General features: G+C 43.0%; 1 protein-coding gene across 1 annotated transcript in view; it reads left to right on the top strand.

Annotated features, from left to right (window-relative positions):
* Nucleotides 1-20,239, top strand: part of PHEX (phosphate regulating endopeptidase X-linked) — a 323,898-nt gene that overhangs the window by 193,487 nt on the left and 110,172 nt on the right. The window contains exons 11-12 of the mRNA XM_075335407.1: nucleotides 663-791; nucleotides 4,425-4,526. Of these exons, the coding sequence (XP_075191522.1) occupies nucleotides 663-791; nucleotides 4,425-4,526 (231 nt within the window). The remainder of the gene's footprint in view (nucleotides 1-662; nucleotides 792-4,424; nucleotides 4,527-20,239) is intronic.

Below are 20,239 nucleotides of genomic sequence, written 5' to 3'. Positions count from 1 at the left end.
TGGGTGTGCCCACCAAAGATTGCAGGATTCTCCTTGTAAGGGGGGGGTGTCTGCATTTTTGGGAGGTAAAGTTTCCTCCAAATGTGTTTCCCAAGAATAAGCCCTGCCCCAAAATAAGCCGTAGTGTAATTTTCGTGGGGGGGGGATATAAGAGTGTCTTATCTTCGGGGAAACACGGTATAACACGCCTGCTTTAATTCCCTTAGCCTTTTACACCACCATTTTAAAGCGCATGATTCAGATCCCCATTGAATTATATGGAGATCGGCGTCAAAAGAGATATCTGGAATTAATTTTGGGCCCAAACTATTTTTTTTTAAAAATACAGTTGGACCCACCAATCCCACGGGTTTGTCCTTCACTATTCAGAAGTAGAGATGAGCAAACCCAAGGTCAGAGCTACTCAAGTTTTCTTTTTAATGAATAATTCAGCATTAGGGGGATATATCTTGAGGATGACGACTTTTGTTCTACAAAGATATGTTAAAACTATGGAAATATCAGTAACACATTAGGATTAATCTCAGGTACACACATTTATCACACAGATTTTGTCATCCTGAATTTCTATTCCATCATAAAGAACCTCCTGATACATTTCTTCTCACCGCCTCTTCAAGTTGATGATATTTCGCAGCTTTACGACATTTTTTATTTTACAGGTTCTTTTAGGAACAAATTCTCTGGCTGCACGCTGGGACAGATGTGTAAATTATATTGAAAATGCTCTTCCTTACGCCGTAGGAAAGATGTTTGTGGATTCTTTTTTCCAAGAGGACAAGAAATTAATGGTACTATACATGTATATTAAGAATATATGAATATAAAGCAATGACTATGTTTATGATAAAAAGACATTAATATAAATGGTTTATAAAGTTTAAAGGACATCAGCAATGTGAGAGGTGTGAGCGTAATTTCCTTTCAAGAGCTCAGGCATTAAATCCCATGATCTCTATCATGCCATTACATTTTGTGGTCGTATGCTAAATGCTAAAATGCAGCACTGGATGTCAACAGTGTCATTCTAAAATATATATTTTATTAAAATGTTTTCCTGGGTTTAATTAAGACAAAAGTAATGTAACCTGGCACATCTTTATTTCTACTTTCTCGCACACATTTTCCTCTCTAAAATTAAATGTTCCACCTACAGAATACAATATATTCTGAAATCACATAAATAGCAGTTCCTCCATTTTCTGCTCCTGATTTTCATCTCTGATACACCAAATGAAGACAATTTAAGGGCTTTTTAAAGTAGATTTAAAAATTGACTTATTTGTGTTATAAATAGAGCTGGTCGGACTACCAAAAAATAGCACCGGCAGGTCCCTGCTCATTTTTTAAAATAATCCGGTTCCGGTCTGTAATCTGGTACCAATATAAGAATATTGGAACCAGAATCCGGAGATTAAAAATGTTGGTGGAAGGGATAGAAGGGTGCGCGGTGTACTCACCGAAGTGTCATGGTGCCAAGCTGCTTCCAGGTAAAACATTCACTTCCGGGCCTGTGCACACTAAAAATAAAGTAGATGCTAGAATGTATGGGCACCTTTCAGGTATGACGTAATTTGTCACGTGATGGGGGCGTGTGTTCAAAATGCAGCCCAGTTTAGAATGAACATGGGGGGCCGGGATGTGCCTTCCTCTGCCCAGCCTGAGCCTCCTGCTTTCATGCTTCATGCAGCAGGCAGCTCAGGATGACATAGGCCTATGATGTGCACCCTCTGCTCAACCTGAACCACCTGCTTCATGCAGCAGGCAGCTCAGGATGACAACCACTCACATGCTGCACACAGGCTGGGGGCTCATCTCACTGCAACCAATCACTGACACCAGGCCGACCGGTAGGCGGGGAAAGCAGGGAAAGCCGTGCTTATGCAATGAGCAATGATGAGTGGCCCAGGAAGGAGCAGTGTGACAGCCGCGCAGGAGCAGTGCAAAGTCGGGCCGGAGCCTGGGTTAAGTATGAAGCGCTTGCTTCCTTCTTATTTTCTTTATTTTTCCTTTATTTTTTTTTATTTCTCGAGTGCCAGATCTGGATCAAACACTCGGAATCCCGGGTCCGGGTCCGGCACCAGGGCAATTTTGAAACTGCACGTATCCGGACTTTTACAGTCCAAGTTCGCCCAGCCCTAGTTATAAAGCAAACTTATGCAATATTCAAAAATTCTTTGTCAATCATTACATTATGATTTTACAACTTCTTTTAACCATAATCTATTTCCTTACATTATAAAAAGTTGAATAATGAAGAAATACAGTTAGGTCCAGAAATATTTGGACAGTGACACAATTTTTGCAAGTTGGGCTCTGCATGCCACCACATTGGATTTGAAATGAAATCTATACAACAGAATTCAAGTGCAGATTGTAACGTTTAATTTGAAGGTTTGAACAAAAATATCTGATAGAAATTGTAGGAATTGTACACATTTCTTTACAAACACTCCACATTTTAGGAGGTCAAAAGTAATTGGACAAATAAACCAAACCCAAACAAAATATTTTTATTTTCAATATTTTGTTGCGAATCCTTTGGAGGCAATCACTGCCTTAAGTCTGGAACCCATGGACATCACCAAACGCTGGGTTTCCTCCTTCTTAATGCTTTGCCAGGCCTTTACAGCCGCAGCCTTCAGGTCTTGCTTGTTTGTGGGTCTTTCCGTCTTAAGTCTGGATTTGAGCAAGTGAAATGCATGCTCAATTGGGTTAAGATCTGGTGACTTGGCCATTGCAGAATGTTCCACTTTTTTGCACTCATGAACTCCTGGGTAGCTTTGGCTGTATGCTTGGGGTCATTGTCCATCTGTACTATGAAGCGCCGTCCGATCAACTTTGCGGCATTTGGCTGAATCTGGGCTGAAAGTATATCCCGGTACACTTCAGAATTCATCCGGCTACTCTTGTCTGCTGTTATGTCATCAATAAACACAAGTGACCCAGTGCCATTGAAAGCCATGCATGCCCATGCCATCACGTTGCCTCCACCATTTTTTACAGAGGATGTGGTGTGCCTTGGATCATGTGCCGTTCCCTTTCTTCTCCAAACTTTTTTCTTCCCATCATTCTGGTACAGGTTGATCTTTGTCTCATCTGTCCATAGAATACTTTTCCAGAACTGAGCTGGCTTCATGAGGTGTTTTTCAGCAAATTTAACTCTGGCCTGTCTATTTTTGGAATTGATGAATGGTTTGCATCTAGATGTGAACCCTTTGTATTTACTTTCATGGAGTCTTCTCTTTACTGTTGACTTAGAGACAGATACACCTACTTCACTGAGAGTGTTCTGGACTTCAGTTGATGTTGTGAACGGGTTCTTCTTCACCAAAGAAAGTATGTGGCGATCATCCACCACTGTTGTCATCCGTGGACGCCCAGGCCTTTTTGAGTTCCCAAGCTCACCAGTCAATTCCTTTTTTCTCAGAATGTACCCGACTGTTGATTTTGCTACTCCAAGCATGTCTGCTATGTCTCTGATGGATTTTTTCTTTTTTTTCAGCCTCAGGATGTTCTGCTTCACCTCAATTGAGAGTTCCTTAGACCGCATGTTGTCTGGTCACAGCAACAACTTCCAAATGCAAAACCACACACCTGTAATCAACCCCAGACCTTTTAACTACTTCATTGATTACAGGTTAACGAGGGAGACGCCTTCAGCGTTAATTGCAGCCCTTAGAGTCCCTTGTCCAATTACTTTTGGTCCCTTGAAAAAGAGGAGGCTATGCATTACAGAGCTATGATTCTTAAACCCTTTCTCCGATTTGGATGTGAAAACTCTCATATTGCAGCTGGGAGTGTGCACTTTCAGCCCATATTATATATATAATTGTATTTCTGAACATGTTTTTGTAAACAGCTAAAATAACAAAACTTGTGTCACTGTCCAAATATTTCTGGACCTAACTGTATAATTCAAAATTCAATAAATTGTCACTGCATTTTTTTTCTTTATTTTTCTTTTTCTGATTTCCCTTCTTGTGCAGCGCTGAGGTTCCATGTGAATATAAATGCCTGCTTGGGTTTATATTTTTTCACAGTTCTTGTCTGAGCCTTCTCCAAGCAGTCTGCTTTCCTCCCATGGTTTAGCAGCATACTAATATGTGTAAAAAAAATGGAATTTTAATTTTCTTCCAGAGGACAGAAAGCACTTAGAGAATTTACAATTTATGTACGACGATGCATAATATGTTGGCAATAAATAAATAGCATGGTAATAAAAAATAGGTTATATTTTAAAGTTTTCCTACTGTAACACCTAAGCCACTTTGATGATGCAGTATAAAAAGTTTAAATTGGTTGCCCACTAATAGACAATCTTTTATTACCGACTCCAAGGTGGGCTGAATGAATGTCTGCCATGCAACACCTCACTGTACACATTAAGTAATCAAATGTTTAATTCAACTTTTGTTGACTAGATGGAAGAAGTGATTGAAGGAATTCGCTGGGCTTTCATGGACATGCTGGAAAAAGAGAATAATTGGATGGATGAAGAAACCAAAAATAAAGCCAGGGAGAAGGTAAATTTTTAAACACCAAGGGAAAGATTAATGAAACTGTCTAGAAAGAAAAAATATCTTTGTTGCCCAAACAATCAATCAATGCACACATTTCTTATGGTGCTGGCGAAAAAGCTGCACATTAATTGGTTTCAATGGAAGTTTGTCATAATAGTAAAATCCACAGTAAGACATGCAGGCATGGTTGGGCATTGTTTTACCTTCCTGTTTTAATGTGCTAGAGTGTAGACTGACAACATGGTTCAGCATCAAGTGTTAAGGGTGCTTTACATGCTGCGACATTGCTAGCGATTGCTAGCGATGTCGAGCGCGATAGCACCCGCCCCCGTCGTATGTTCGACATTTAGTGATCGCTGCCGTAGCGAACATTATCGCTACAGCAGCGTCACATGCACATACCTTGTCAGCGACGTCGCTGTGACCGCCGAACAATCCCTCCTTCAAGGGGGAGGTGCGTTTGACGTCACAGTGACGTCACCGTGATGTCACTAAGGGCGGCTTTGCACGCTACGACATCACAGGTGCGATGTCGGTGGGGTCAAATTGAAAGTGACGCACATCCGGCATCGCATGCGATATCGTAGTGTGTAAAGCCTTGATGATACGATTAACGAACGCAAAATCGTCGTAATCGTATCATCGTTACAGCGTCGGCGTAATTCATAATTACGCTGACGCGATGGTCCGATATTGTTCCTCGCTCCTGCGGCAGCACACATCGCTGTGTGTGAAGCCGCAGGAGCGAGGAACATCTCCTACCGGCGTCACTGCGGCTTCCGTAGGATATGCGGAAGGAAGGAGCTGGGCAGGATGTTTACATCCTGCTCATCTCCGCCCCTCCGCTCCTATTGGCTGCCTGCCGTGTGACGTCGCTGTGACGCTGCACGACCCGCCCCCTTAGGAAGGAGGCGGGTCGCCGGCCAGAGCGACGGTCGCAGGGCGGGTGAGTGCGTGTGAAGCTGGCGTAGCGATAGTTTTCGCTACACCAGCTATCACACGATATCGTACCTGCGACGGGGGCGGGCACTATCGCGTGCGACATCGCAGCATCGGCCTGCGATGTCGCAACGTGCAAAGCCCGCCTTAGTGGCCATCCAATAGAAGCGGAGGGGCGGAGATGAGCGGGACGTAACATCCCGCCCACCTCCTTCCTTCTGCATTGCCGGTGGACGCAGGTAAGGAGATGTTTGTCATTCCTGCGGCGTCACACATAGCGATGTGTGCTGCCGCAGGAACGACAAACAACATTGTACCTGCAGCAGCAACGATATTAAGGAAAGGAGCGACGTATCAACGATCACCGTTTTTGGACGATTTTGCGATCGTTGATCGTCGCTTCTTGGTGTCACACGCTGCGATGCCGCTACAGGTGCCGGATGTGCGTCACTAACGACGTGACCCCGACGATTTATCGGTAGCGATGTCGCAGCGTGTAAAGCACCCTTTAGTTTGGAACCTGCTATAACTGTAGAAACACTCTTAATGATCAAATGCCGGACTTAAGGCTGCTTTACACCAGGCAATCTATCGTGCGATAGATCGTCGGGGTCACGGTTTTTGTGACGCACATCCGGCATCGCTGGCGATGCCGGCCTGTGTGACACCTCCTAGCGACGCAGTATCGCTCACAAATCGTGAGTCGGGTACTGCTCGTTAGGTTCCATAATATCGGTTACTTTAGTTAACCATCGTTTCCGTGGTAGCACACGTCGCTCCGTGTGACACCACGGGAACGATGAGCAGCTCACCTGCCTCCCGCGGCCGCCGCCGTCTCTATGTGGAAGGAAGGAGGTGGACGGGATGTTTACGTCCCGCTCATCTCCGCCCCTCCGCTTCTATTGGCCGGCGCCCGTGTGACGTCGCTGTGACGCCGAACGTCCCTCCCACTCCAGGAAGTGGACGTTCGCCGCCCACAGCGAGGTCGCACGAGAGGTAAGTATGTGTGACGGGGTTTACTAACTTTGTGCGACACGGGCAGCGATTTGCCCGTGACGCAAAAAGGACGGGGGCGGGTACGATCGATTGTGAAATCGCACAATCGGTCGTACCGTGTAAAGCAGGCTTTATCCAATTAATTATATAGAGAATTTGAGAACAGACCAAGGATGGGATTTATAATCTGAGAACATATATTGTTATTTTAAATTCTGACAATCATATGAGTCCCAACCCATAATAGGCATTTGTGGTCACCACCTTATGAATGGGAACATATCTTAAAGTGAATGCCAAAATAAGTTATATTTTCTGACAATCATGTAAAAAAATATAGATTTTTAAACTAATTATCATTTATTTTTGGGAGGAGAGAGCAGCCATAAGGGTTTAAGCTCTAGTCTCAGAATGAAGGCATTTCTAGAGCTAGAACTAGAACTTCTAGAGCTAGGACTTCTAGATCTTCAAAAAAGAGAGATTAAGGAATCAACATTGTGTTGTAAGCTTGTTGGTTTGCCTGGATTATGTCTGGGAGGATTTTTAGAATTGTTCGATTTTGTTTCAATTCTTATGTCTTAAAATTCAGAATTTAAAGGGAATCTTTCATGTGGAAAAATGCTATTAACCCACAAATGGGGGCTAATCTGCAGGGTAATAGCATTCTGAAAAAAGAAAAAATATTCAGCTTACCTCTCATCCAAGATCTTGGAATCTGAGGGGTGCGCGCGGTCCGCTGGCCAGTCCACGCCAGCAAGGGGGGAACAAAGAGAGTGAAGGAACGGGCCCAGCACCAATCCCAGATAAAAAGAAAAAGCTTTTATTACTGCGTGGAAAAAACGCAGGATGAAAAAACATTATTACATGGGGAAACTTGACTCGTTTTGGACTAAAAGTTAAAATCAAGTAAAGTCCTTAGTCATAAGTACTTATGACTAAGGACTAAGGACTTTACTTGATTTCAACTTTTAGTCCGAATCGCATCAAGTTTCCCCATGTAATGATGTTTTTTCATCCTTCGGTTTTTCCGCACAGTTTTTAATGTGTTGAAATAAAGGCTTTTTCTTTTTATCTGAGATTGGTGCCTTCACTCTCTTTGTTAATAGCATTCTGAATCTGTCCAGCGCCTGCACATAAAACCCTGCATCTGGGAGGAAATTGACTTTAATCCTCCTGGCAGCTTCCAGATTCAGTTCAGGGGCAACATCGGCGTGGGTTCAGTCACTGCTCTGTGTATGGAGAGCGGCAGCTGTAACTGCGCTCCCCACACTGACAACTGCAGTGCATTATAAGATGTTAGTAATTGCGGGGGGTGGTTCCAGCCACCGCTCTCCATACACAGATTACAGTTAATTTCCTCCTGGCAGTGGAGCTTAATGTGCAGGCGATGGGCAGGTTCAGAATGCTACTAATCTGCAAGTAAACCCCATATCTGCAAGTCAGTTATATTGTGTGATGATTTCAGTTTTCGTGATATAATAAAATTATCAAAAGTGTCATTTCTTCGGGGGAGCAGGGGTGGTAGCCGTGAGGCAACAAATTCTACTGGATGCAAAAGTTTGCAACTTGCCTCCAATGCCAAAGGCTGCTTAGACATCTCAGTTGATGCCTTAGGGAAATAGATCATGTGATGCCAAAAATAATGACAGTCTATGCACAAGATGCAATGTATTACAGTTTGTTCTGTGTGTATGGAAGTGCGGTTGGCTTGTCTAAGCAGGCTATTAAACAACTACCCATTGGCAAAAATGTGACCGATCAGTGGATGGTAAAAGGCAGCAGATTGGGTAATATAAACGCCGCTTATCTAACACCCCAATTAACTTTATCAATGATGCATAGTTTTGCAGAGGAGTAATTATGTAATTGGTCTACAAATATACTGGTCGCAAAGAATATTTTGTATATACAGCATGTAAAGTGTTATTTACAGTATATATATATATATATATATATATATATATATATATATATATACATATATATATATATATATATATATATATATATATATATTGTGATAACACGCTCCGGGATCGCCTTTGCTGGGTTCAAAGGGCACGTATTCACCTCAGGCAGACAGCCGAATTCAAGGTGTAACTGATGCTTGGTCAGGTTTATTGCAGTGAAGCATAAACAAAAGAAAAAAAACACCAACAAAATAAATCCTTGCCTGTCCGGTGCTAACTATATACAGGATGATATCCTAACTACCAACTGGAGGGCTTCTCCCTTCCAGCTTAAACCATACAGACATCAAGCATTGCTCCAACTTACGAGTGTCTCCTACACAGACAGGCTTACTGTGTTGCCCAGATGGAGACCCTCCCCCAACTTCCCAGATTCCTTTTACCTCCGTCCTTCACATCCCATTAATCCATTAGTAGCCAGGTGATCCTGGCCAGGCTAAGTCACATAGGACCGATACCGGGGTGAGATATACCTGCCCTCATCTACTAATCCCACATGAGTCTCACAATATATAAATACGTTACTAATCAACAGAGGTTAGGCCCCCTCCGAGAACACACACTGGTGTGCACCATTTTGATACCATGGTTGCTGTAGACTGAAGTTTTTTTGCCTCAATTTTGTAATATCATAGCAAACAAATGAAACAAGGGCTGAATGCAGCCTTAAAGGCAACCTGTAATTTGATTCATGTTGCCCAAACTACAGGCAGCAGGAATAAGATTCTGATTACATGATTGTAGCTTTATGTATATTCCTCTAAAAGCTCCAGTATTTGAGAGACTATAAACCTTAAAGATCTGGCCAGTGACCTTAGCCGGAGATGACCCTGGCTGGCTCTTCCCAGCGCTACTGCATGAGAATGATAGGACTCTCCAACATGTTTAAAGCAAACACTGTTAACCTGCAGATTTTGGGTTAATCTGGAGGTTAATAAAGTTCTGATGCTGTGCGGTCACCCCACTGAGAGCCCAGGAGGAAATTAACCTTATTACTACCAGCCATTTCTGTTTTTTGGGTCTTAGGGAAGCGTCCGATGCGATTTTGTCTGCCGCTTAGTTACTGCACTCCAGCCACAGACCGATAACCGGCGCCTGTGATTGGTTGCAGTCAGATGCACCCCCACACTAAAGGGTGCTTTACACGCTGCGACATCGCTAGCGATTGCTAGCGATGTTGCGAGCGATAGCACCCGCCCCTGACGTTCGTGCGACATTTGGTGATCGCTGCCGTAGCGAACAATATCGGTACGGCAGCATCACACGCACATACCTGTTCAGCGACGTCGCTGTGACCGCCGAACAATCCTTCCTTCAAGGGGGAGGTTCATTCGGCGTCACAGCAATGTCACAGCCGTGTCACTAAGCAGCCGCCCAATAGCAGAGGGGGGGCGGAGATGAGCGGTCGGAACGTGCCGCCCACCTCCTTCCTTCCTCATTGCCGTAGACGCAGGTAAGGAGATGTTCGTCATTTCTGCGGTGTCACACATAGCGATGTGTGATGCCGCAGGAACGACGAACAACCAGCGGCATGCACCACCAACGATATTATGAAAAGCAGCGACGTGTCAACGATCAATGATTTTTGACGTTTTTGCGATCGTTTATCGTTGCTCCTAGCTGTCACACGCTGCGATGTTGCTAACGACGCCAGATGTGCGTCACAAACACCGTCACCCCGACGGTATATCGTTAGCGATGTCGCAGCGTGTAAAGCACCCTTAAGTGTCAGCTGAAGCTACCAATCACAGACGTTGTGTGCGTGTCTATCTTGGTATACAAATAAATAATAAATAAATTGACATAGAGTCCTCCCATATTATGATACCCAGCACAGATAAAGCATACGGCTACAGGCTGCAGTCTTCAGCCATGCTTTTATCGTGGCTGTGTATCAAAATAAAAAGAACTGCATGCAGGTTTTTTTTTTTAATTATTTAAATAAATAATTAAAAAAAAAAACATCATACGGCCCCCCTAATTTTGATACCCAGCCAAGATAAAGCCTGACAGCTGTGGGCTGGTGTTCTTAGACTGGGGAGACCCATGCTTACTGGGCCACCAGCTGCCCAGGGGTTACTAACAGTCTACAGATTCCAGTAAGCCCTAGATTAGTAATGGCAGGCGTCTATGAGAAACCCTCACTACTAATCTGTAAGTAAAAGTAAATAAACACAAACACCGAAAAAATCCTTTATTTAGAATAAAATACAAAAAAACACCCTCTTTCACCACTTTATTAACCCCCAAAACACCCCTGTAGATCCAACATAATCCACACGAGGTCCCACAACGATTCAGCTCTGCTACATTTTAATACCTCAAGCGTCATGATTGCAAGGGCTCAGGGCTCTCTGCAGTAAGTGCTCACCAGCCTCTATCTTCTGCTCTGAGTTTACAGCAAATCTCCTGATTGAATAAAATGTTCATTGTTTAGTAATTGTATGACAATATGTAATACAAATCTCTAAATAATTAACTTTACTGAAGAACACTTTGCCACAGCAATAAGCAAGATTGGAATTGAAGAGGGAATATGAAATTTAATAGCTGCATCCTAAAGTGTTGGAAAGGTGAATGGAGTATACTGGTGTAATAAAATATTTCGACTGTCGCAGTTACAGTGATCTGCATATTCTTAGCCACATATTTCCCATAAAATGCTCTGGGTGGAGCTCCTGTTACTTCTAATAGCTAAGCAGAAGGTAAATACGAGCAATGGTCACTAATAGACTACTTGGTATTCATTGTATTGTCCAGATTTCATTTGTTTTTCTACTTTGCAAATATTACTTAGTTAAGCACTTTCAGATTGTCTTAGAATAATCTAAGTTTTATGTAAAGAACTTCCTTCCTCTTGGCTGAACTTTGCACTTATTCAAAGTTTGTTTTTCTATCTATCTATCTATCTATCTATCTATCTATCTATCTATCTATCTATCTATCTATCATTTTCCACTATTCCGGAGGATGGGAGTGGTATGGGATGGTACAATTTGTATTGAATATTTCCATTATGTGGTATTAATATGGCAGATATATGTGAGCTCATTACTAAAGTATTCTTTGTACACTGCATATAATTGGAGTCCTTTTTGGAGAATTATGTAAATATAAAATCTTTCCACTAGATGGAACCATGGATGGACATATTATATGGACTTAAATTTAGTCTTTTGAAACATTTCTTAACTTTCTCAATGCTTTTTATTGATTACATAAAATATGGATGAGATAGGACCAGAACTAGTGTATATCCGTTACGTGTCACCTTTGAATATTTGAAGCCTTTTCCTCCTAGAAGAAAACCTATACATTTGGATTTCTACAGAAGTGCGAATGGAAAGTACAAAGTGCATCTCATTCTAGTTTCTTAGAGTTTAGTTGATCTCTAGGATATCAATAAAATGTGAGGCAAAGGAGGAGAAAAATACCAAATACTATCAAATATAGTTTCACTTACTGTCTTATCAGTGTTCACACAAAACTGAAACCAATTTAAAGTAAACTTATTGGATTGGTGATTCTTCAGGCTTTTTCACTGGATGACTGAGATGACAGGCAAAGGGGTCTTCAGCAAATCCCTGGTTGTCACAGCAACCCATCGGTGTCCCGCAATTGTGCCACAAGAGCACCAATGAGAGATAGAATGGTGCCACTTTCATAGATTGACAGTGGCTTCGCTCCATCCGCAGCTGTTAATGGCAGATGATGGCTAAATATCACATTAAGATCATCAAATGATAATGAAATTAAATCATAACCTTAGTCTCCAAATAATGTAATTCTGTCCAAAACACATGCATAGAATCTGTGAATCAATCCCGCATGAGCTTAAAACTTATACCAGAAAGGGTTTGAAATATAAAACAAAACGTTATTCATGATTGAGGGCTATACTGTTATTGATAGCAGAGACTCACGAGTGTTAAGGCTCACCTGGTGAGTTAGATTCACTTAGGCTGGATTCACACGATTGTATGGCATACATGGATGCAATATGCTAATAATGACCCTTGGCTCCCACTGTGCTGCCAGCGTGAGCCGAGCGTCATGTAACTGTGGTCCGATCCTACGTTCAGATCACAGCAGTGGAGGAGAGGGAGGGCTTAATCTCCCCATCTCCTCCATTATCAGTTGATGCGATTATCGCACTGTACTCGGCTTGGATGTCATAAGAGTGCAGTCCGATATTTCACTCACACCCATAGACTTGTATGGGTGCGAGTGACACGTCTCCCACTGACAGTTGCAGCATGCTGCGACTTTTCACTCATCCAGAATCCAGATGAGAAAAAAGCTGATCATCTGCTCTCCCTCATTGAATAACATTGGTCTGAGGGCAATGCAAGATTTTCTCGCATTTCACTCATCCGAGTCATACGCTTCTGTGAGTGTACCCTAAACTTTAGGTCAGGATAAGCAGCACAGGTAAGCATTGATGCAGCAGAGTTGGATAGGCCACATGGCTCATAAAACAGGAGAGTTGGATATGCTGGATGATATGTGGAAAAGTGAGAATCACTACTGTAGTCTATGTAGACAGGCACCTTGCAATAGCAGAGCCAAATGTGCAATGTATGTAGCCAGCAGCCTTGGTACAGAAGAGCTCAATGTGTGGATTACACCGGGTTACAGTAAAGCCATGATGACAGACAGGTACCTTGATGTAGCAGTGGCTAGTATGAAAACTGTTTCTTAACATATTGGCAACAGGCACTTTGATGTAGCAGAGCTGATTGCTCAGCATAAACACCTTGAAATAGTATATAGTCATATAGACAGCCAGGTGCCTAGATGTAGCAGACCCAAGTGTTCAGAGATCACCTTGGGAGTTGGGACAGCACAACTAAACTGGTAACAGTCACTGTGATGTAGCAGAGCCAAGTGTGTGGATGGCACGTTGGTAAGTAGAGCCAGATAGGTAACAGGTACCTAGATGTAGTAGATTTAAGGAGTTTGAATTGATATGTAAATGGAAATCATAGACTTGTAGCCTCTATCACTCCAACTCCATTTTTCACCCACTGCCACCTCTTCTTTCTTAACTGACAGCCTATATGTTATGTGATTTCAGGCAAAAGAGCTGTCAATCAAGTAGGATAAGGCAAAGCTGAGGAAGGAATAGAGCTGGTGGGACAAAGGCTTTAGATCTACCATAACCATCTGCTGTCACAATGACATTCACATAGCGGGGAACCGGGGCACTAGCTATCCCTAATCTCAGGGATACTCCTGATGGTGAAGAGGCCTTATTCTCTTTCCCAAGCCCTGCTCCTGACTAGAGTTGAGCGCGGTTCGCGGTTCGAGGTTCTCCAGTTCTAGGCTCGAGTGATTTTGGGGCCTGTTCTAGATCGAACTAGAACTCGAGCTTTTTGCAAAAGCTCGATAGTTCTAGAAACGTTCGAGAACGGTCTAGCAGCAAAAAAACAGCTAATTCCTAGCTTGGTGTCCGCTGTAATAGTGTAAGTCACTCTGTGAATCACACTATTATGACATTTCAGTGTATAGTGTGCGGGAACAGCGCCTTCAGATCACTGCTGTTTCTATAATGGCGATCGCCATTTTTTTTTTTTTCCTTGTCTTCCTTCCCTAAGCGCGCGCGTCTTGTGGGGCGGGCCAGCATGTCAGCCAATCCCAGACACACACACAGCTAAGTGGACTTTTAGCCAGAGAAGCAACGGCATGTGTGATAGGATGTCCATGTCACATGTCCCTGCATTATAAAACCGGACATTTTCCTCCAGGACGCCATTATCTCTTCTGCATCTTTGGTGTCAGACATCACTGTCGCAGCTCCGTCCTTTGTCCTATCGCCGATACAGCTGTATGCGCTCCATACACAGCGTTAGACAGCTTAGGGAGAGCACTTTCTATCAGTCCTTTTAAGGGCTCAAACCGGTAGGGTCAGAGCCATAGGTGACATGTCCTGAAAACAGAGACAGCGTCTGTGTAGCCAAGGTCAGGGATTTCGTCGCTGCATTTCACCATTAGGAGGGAATAGAAAGGCAGGCTTCCATTCCTCTACCCAGAGCCCCACAATCCTGGCACTGTACCCTCCTGTCCTCTGCACACTCCAACTCTTTTTAACTAAGCCATTATGCTAGCAAACAGTCAGTGTACCTAGTGGCATCCTAAACGTGGCTATTGTACTTTTGTCTAGTCACACTATTGCAAAGATATTTGCAGCACCTCTGCCTGCATTGCACACTCAAACTCTTTTTAAGTAAGCCATAATACTAGCAAACAGTCAGTGTACCTAGTGGCATCCTAAACGTGGCTATTGGACTTTTGTGTAGTCACACTAGTGGAAAGATATTTGCAGCATCTCTGCCTGCATTGCACACTCAAACTCTTTTTAACTAAGCCATTATACTAGCAAACAGTCAGTGTACCTAGTGGCATCCTAAACGTGGCTATTGTACGTTTGTGTAGTCACACTAGTGTAAAGATATTTGCAGCACCTCTGCCTGCATTGCACACTCAAACTCTTTTTAACTAAGCCATTATACTAGCAAACAGTCAGTGTACCTAGTGGCATCCTAAACGTGGCTATTGTACTTTTGTGTAGTCACACTAGTGTAAAGATATTTGCAGCACCTCTGCCTGCATTGCACACTCAAACTCTTTTTAACTAAGCCATTATACTAGCAAACAGTCAGTGTACCTAGTGGCATCCTAAACGTGGCTATTGTACTTTTGTCTATTCACACTATTGTAAAGATATTTGCAGCACCTCTGCCTGCATTGCACACTCAAACTCTTTTTAACTAAGCCATTATACTAGCAAACAGTCAGTGTACCTAGTGGCATCCTAAACGTGGCTATTGTACTTTTGTCTATTCACACTATTGTAAAGATATTTGCAGCACCTCTGCCTGCATTGCACACTCAAACTCTTTTTAACTAAGCCATTATACTAGCAAACAGTCAGTGTACCTAGTGGCATCCTAAACGTGGCTATTGTACTTTTGTCTAGTCATACTAGTGGAAAGATATTTGCAGCACCTCTGCCTGCATTGCACACTCCAACTCTTTTTAACTAAGCCATTATACTAGCAAACAGTCAGTGTACCTAGTGGCATCCTAAACGTGGCTATTGTACTTTTGTCTATTCACACTATTGTAAAGATATTTGCAGCACCTCTGCCTGCATTGCACACTCAAACTCTTTTTAACTAAGCCATTATACTAGCAAACAGTCAGTGTACCTAGTGGCATCCTAAACGTGGCTATTGTACTTTTGTCTAGTCACACTAGTGCAAAGATATTTGCAGCACCTCTGCCTGCATTGCACACTCAAACTCTTTTTAACTAAGCCATTATACTAGCAAACAGTCAGTGTACCTAGTGGCATCCTAAACGTGGCTATTGGACTTTTGTGTAGTCACACTAGTGTAAAGATATTTGCAGCACCTCTGCCTGCATTGCACACTCAAACTCTTTTTAAGTAAGCCATTATACTAGCAAACAGTCAGTGTACCTAGTGGCATCCTAAACGTGGCTATTTTACTTTTGTCTATTGACACTATTGTACAGATATTTGCAGCACCTCTGCCTGCATTGCACACTCAAACTCTTTTTAACTAAGCCATTATACTAGCAAACAGTCAGTGTACCTAGTGGCATCCTAAACGTGGCTATTGGACTTTTGTGTAGTCACACTAGTATAAAGATATTTGCAGCACCTCTGCCTGCATTGCACACTCAAACTCTTTTTAAGTAAGCCATTATACTAGCAAACAGTCAGTGTACCTAGTGGCATCCTAAACGTGGCTATTGGACTTTTGTGTAGTCACACTAGTGGAAAGATATTTGCAGCACCTCTGCCTGCATTGCACACTCAAACTCTTTTTAACTAAGCCATTATACTAGCAAACAGTCAGTGTACCTAGTGGCATCCTAAACGTGGCTATTGGACTTTTGTCTATTCACACTATTGTAAAGATATTTGCAGCACCTCTGCCTGCATTGCACACTCAAACTCTTTTTAACTAAGCCATTATACTAGCAAACAGTCAGTGTACCTAGTGGCATCCTAAACGTGGCTATTGTACTTTTGTGTAGTCACACTAGTGTAAAGATATTTGCAGCACCTCTGCCTACATTGCACACTCAAACTCTTTTTAACTAAGCCATTATACTAGCAAACAGTCAGTGTACCTAGTGGCATCTTAAACGTGGCTATTGTACTTTTGTCTATTCACACTATTGTAAAGATATTTGCAGCACCTCTGCCTGCATTGCACACTCAAACTCTTTTTAACTAAGCCATTATACTAGCAAACAGTCAGTGTACCTAGTGGCATCCTAAACGTGGCTATTGTACTTTTGTCTATTCACACTATTGCAAAGATATTTGCAGCACCTCTGCCTGCATTGCACACTCAAACTTTTTTTAACTAAGCCATTATACTAGCAAACAGTCAGTGTACCTAGTGGCATCCTAAACGTGGCTATTGTACTTTTGTGTAGTCACACTAGTGTAAAGATATTTGCAGCACCTCTGCCTGCATTGCACACTCAAACTCTTTTTAACTAAGCCATTATACTAGCAAACAGTCAGTGTACCTAGTGGCATCCTAAACGTGGCTATTGTACTTTTGTCTATTCACACTATTGTAAAGATATTTGCAGCACCTCTGCCTGCATTGCACACTCAAACTCTTTTTAACTAAGCCATTATACTAGCAAACAGTCAGTGTACCTAGTGGCATCCTAAACGTGGCTATTGTACTTTTGTCTATTCACACTATTGCAAAGATATTTGCAGCACCTCTGCCTGCATTGCACACTCAAACTCTTTTTAACTAAGCCATTATACTAGCAAACAGTCAGTGTACCTAGTGGCATCCTAAACGTGGCTATTGTACTTTTGTCTATTCACACTAGTGTAAAGATATTTGCAGCACCTCTGCCTGCATTGCACACTCAAACTCTTTTTAACTAAGCCATTATACTAGCAAACAGCCAGTGTACCTAGTGGCATCCTAAACGTGGCTATTGTACTTTTGTCTATTCACACTATTGCAAAGATATTTGCAGCACCTCTGCCTGCATTGCACACTCAAACTCTTTTTAACTAAGCCATTATACTAGCAAACAGTCAGTGTACCTAGTGGCATCCTAAACGTGGCTATTGTACTTTTGTCTATTCACACTAGTGTAAAGATATTTGCAGCACCTCTGCCTGCATTGCACACTCAAACTCTTTTTAACTAAGCCATTATACTAGCAAACAGTCAGTGTACCTAGTGGCATCCTAAACGTGGCTATTTTACTTTTGTCTATTGACACTATTGTACAGATATTTGCAGCACCTCTGCCTGCATTGCACACTCAAACTCTTTTTAACTAAGCCATTATACTAGCAAAGAGTCAGTGTACCTAGTGGCATCCTAAACGTGGCTATTGTACTTTTGTGTGGTCACACTATTGTAAAGATATTTGCAGCACCTCTGCCTGCATTGCACACTCAAACTCTTTTTAACTAAGCCATTATACTAGCAAACAGTCAGTGTACCTAGTGGCATCCTAAACGTGGCTATTGTACTTTTGTCTATTCACACTATTGTAAAGATATTTGCAGCACCTCTGCCTGCATTGCACACTCAAACTCTTATTAACTAAGCCATTATACTAGCAAACAGTCAGTGTACCTAGTGGCATCCTAAACGTGGCTATTGTACTTTTGTCTATTCACACTATTGTAAAGATATTTGCAGCACCTCTGCCTGCATTGCACACTCAAACTGTTTTTAACTAAGCCATTATACTAGCAAACAGTCAGTGTACCTAGTGGCATCCTAAACGTGGCTATTGTACTTTTGTGTAGTCACACTAGTGTAAAGATATTTGCAGCACCTCTGCCTGCATTGCACACTCAAACTCTTTTTAACTAAGCCATTATACTAGCAAACAGTCAGTGTACCTAGTGGCATCCTAAACGTGGCTATTGAACTTTTGTCTATTCACACTATTGTAAAGATATTTGCAGCACCTCTGCCTGCATTGCACACTCAAACTCTTTTTAACTAAGCCATTATACTAGCAAACAGTCAGTGTACCTAGTGGCATACAAGAAGTGGCTGTTGTACTCCATTAGTGCCCCACTGGTGCAAATCTATGTGCAGCACCTGTGCAGGACACCCTCCTGCTCTGTTTTTAATAAGCTATAATGATAGCAAAAAATACTGCCATTTAGTGGCATCATAGAACTGGCTGTTGTATTCCATTAGTGCCCCACTGGTGCCAAGCTATTTATAGCACCTTTACATGACACCCTCATGCACATTTTGCTACGCTAATGTTATAGCAAACTCATGTTATTCATTGCTGCATTTGATAATTCGGAGGGATAGAAAGTCAGGCTTCCTTTAGCTTTTCCTTCTGTTCATAGACAGCATCTCCAAGAGCAATTTCCCCTCTACGTCTAAGTGTGGAGAGGCAGCTAGTGCGCATGCGTGTGCCGATTTACCCCAGCTGCAGCCTATTTACAGTGTTTCGCCTAGTGAGTATGCTCAGCCTGACTGTGCTATTCCTGACGCTAAGTCTTCATTTCGGGATACAGCGCATGCTCCCACACTAAGTGTGAAAAGCCTCTTTGCACAGGTGCTTGCATTCCGTGCCGGGTCTAAGTCCTGTTTTGTGCCTAGACACCATGCTAAAGCTGATAGTCTTTTTTCAGAGACTGTATTTCATGCTACTGAGCATGCTCAGGCACTTACTGCATCAGAGACTAGGTCCGGTAATGAACTCTTTGGCCCTGCCCCTGATGTGGGGGTCCCATATAGACCACAGGGCATCAGGTGTCCTCCCAAATGGCTTGCAGAGGCCCACCCCTATGACTTGTCACCGCATTATTGATGGTCAGACGATGACTGGTGAGGTGTTTGGGTCATGGCAGCCATGAGGTCATCATTGAAGTTGCGGTTCCAAATAGGACGCTAGTTATGCCACTCATGACGTGTCACTCTACTTTTGTCTCCAGGAGGTGCATTGTGGTTCACCCTGGTTTGGGGCGGACCCAGGTTATAAAAGGGGCTGGAGCCAACAAGGAGGTGCGCAGTCTTCTATTATGCTCCGAAAGAGCACACCTCCATGTGTTGAACCCATTGCGGCTTTAGGCCAGAGGTAGGCAAGGATAGGGTGTCGATGCAGGCCACCACCACAGTTGGTAACGCAGAACGGTTAAGACCAGCTCCTGTCCTACCAGTCCTGCTTGTGCAGCCCAGTGGCATTAACAGGCCTGCTGCTGCTGATGCGCCTGCTGTCCACAGGTGTGCCCCTACGCACACGGTCAGCGTACTCAATGGCCCCTGTGTTGTTAACAGGGAGTTCCTGGGCTGGGTGGGCATGTGGACCCTGTGACGCTAACAGGGCTCACAGTCTCCAGATCCGAATGGCGTCTAACTCGGTTCAGGCTACTATTAGTTTCATAGCCACACAGCTCTGTATCCTCCACCAAACCTTCCAGTTGCCAACCTCTCCTTTTCCAACTGGGAGCACGGTGGACACTGACTGCTGATGGGGATATATACCTTTCTCTTTCTTTTCTTATTAATTTTCGTTATATAGCGGTAACATAGTATATACCACTTTATCCAAATCTGCCAGTCCCACTGTAACAGATGGTGTTTCTTCAGCAAATGTTACTGTTGCTTAACCACCAAATCCACGGACCAAAACTTTTTTCCCCTTTCCAACACACCTGTTCCCCTTTCCACCCGCATCTGTCCTTTTTCAACTCATTTTGGTATATGACCAAAAGTGCAACTCTGCAGGGACACCGTACTCAACGCCATCTCAGCA

The sequence above is a fragment of the Anomaloglossus baeobatrachus genome, chromosome 2 (assembly GCF_048569485.1).
Source record: "Anomaloglossus baeobatrachus isolate aAnoBae1 chromosome 2, aAnoBae1.hap1, whole genome shotgun sequence".
Classification (NCBI taxonomy): domain Eukaryota; kingdom Metazoa; phylum Chordata; class Amphibia; order Anura; family Aromobatidae; genus Anomaloglossus; species Anomaloglossus baeobatrachus.
The sequence above is the reverse complement of the archived record's forward strand: the minus strand, read 5'-3'. Positions and strand labels throughout refer to the sequence as shown.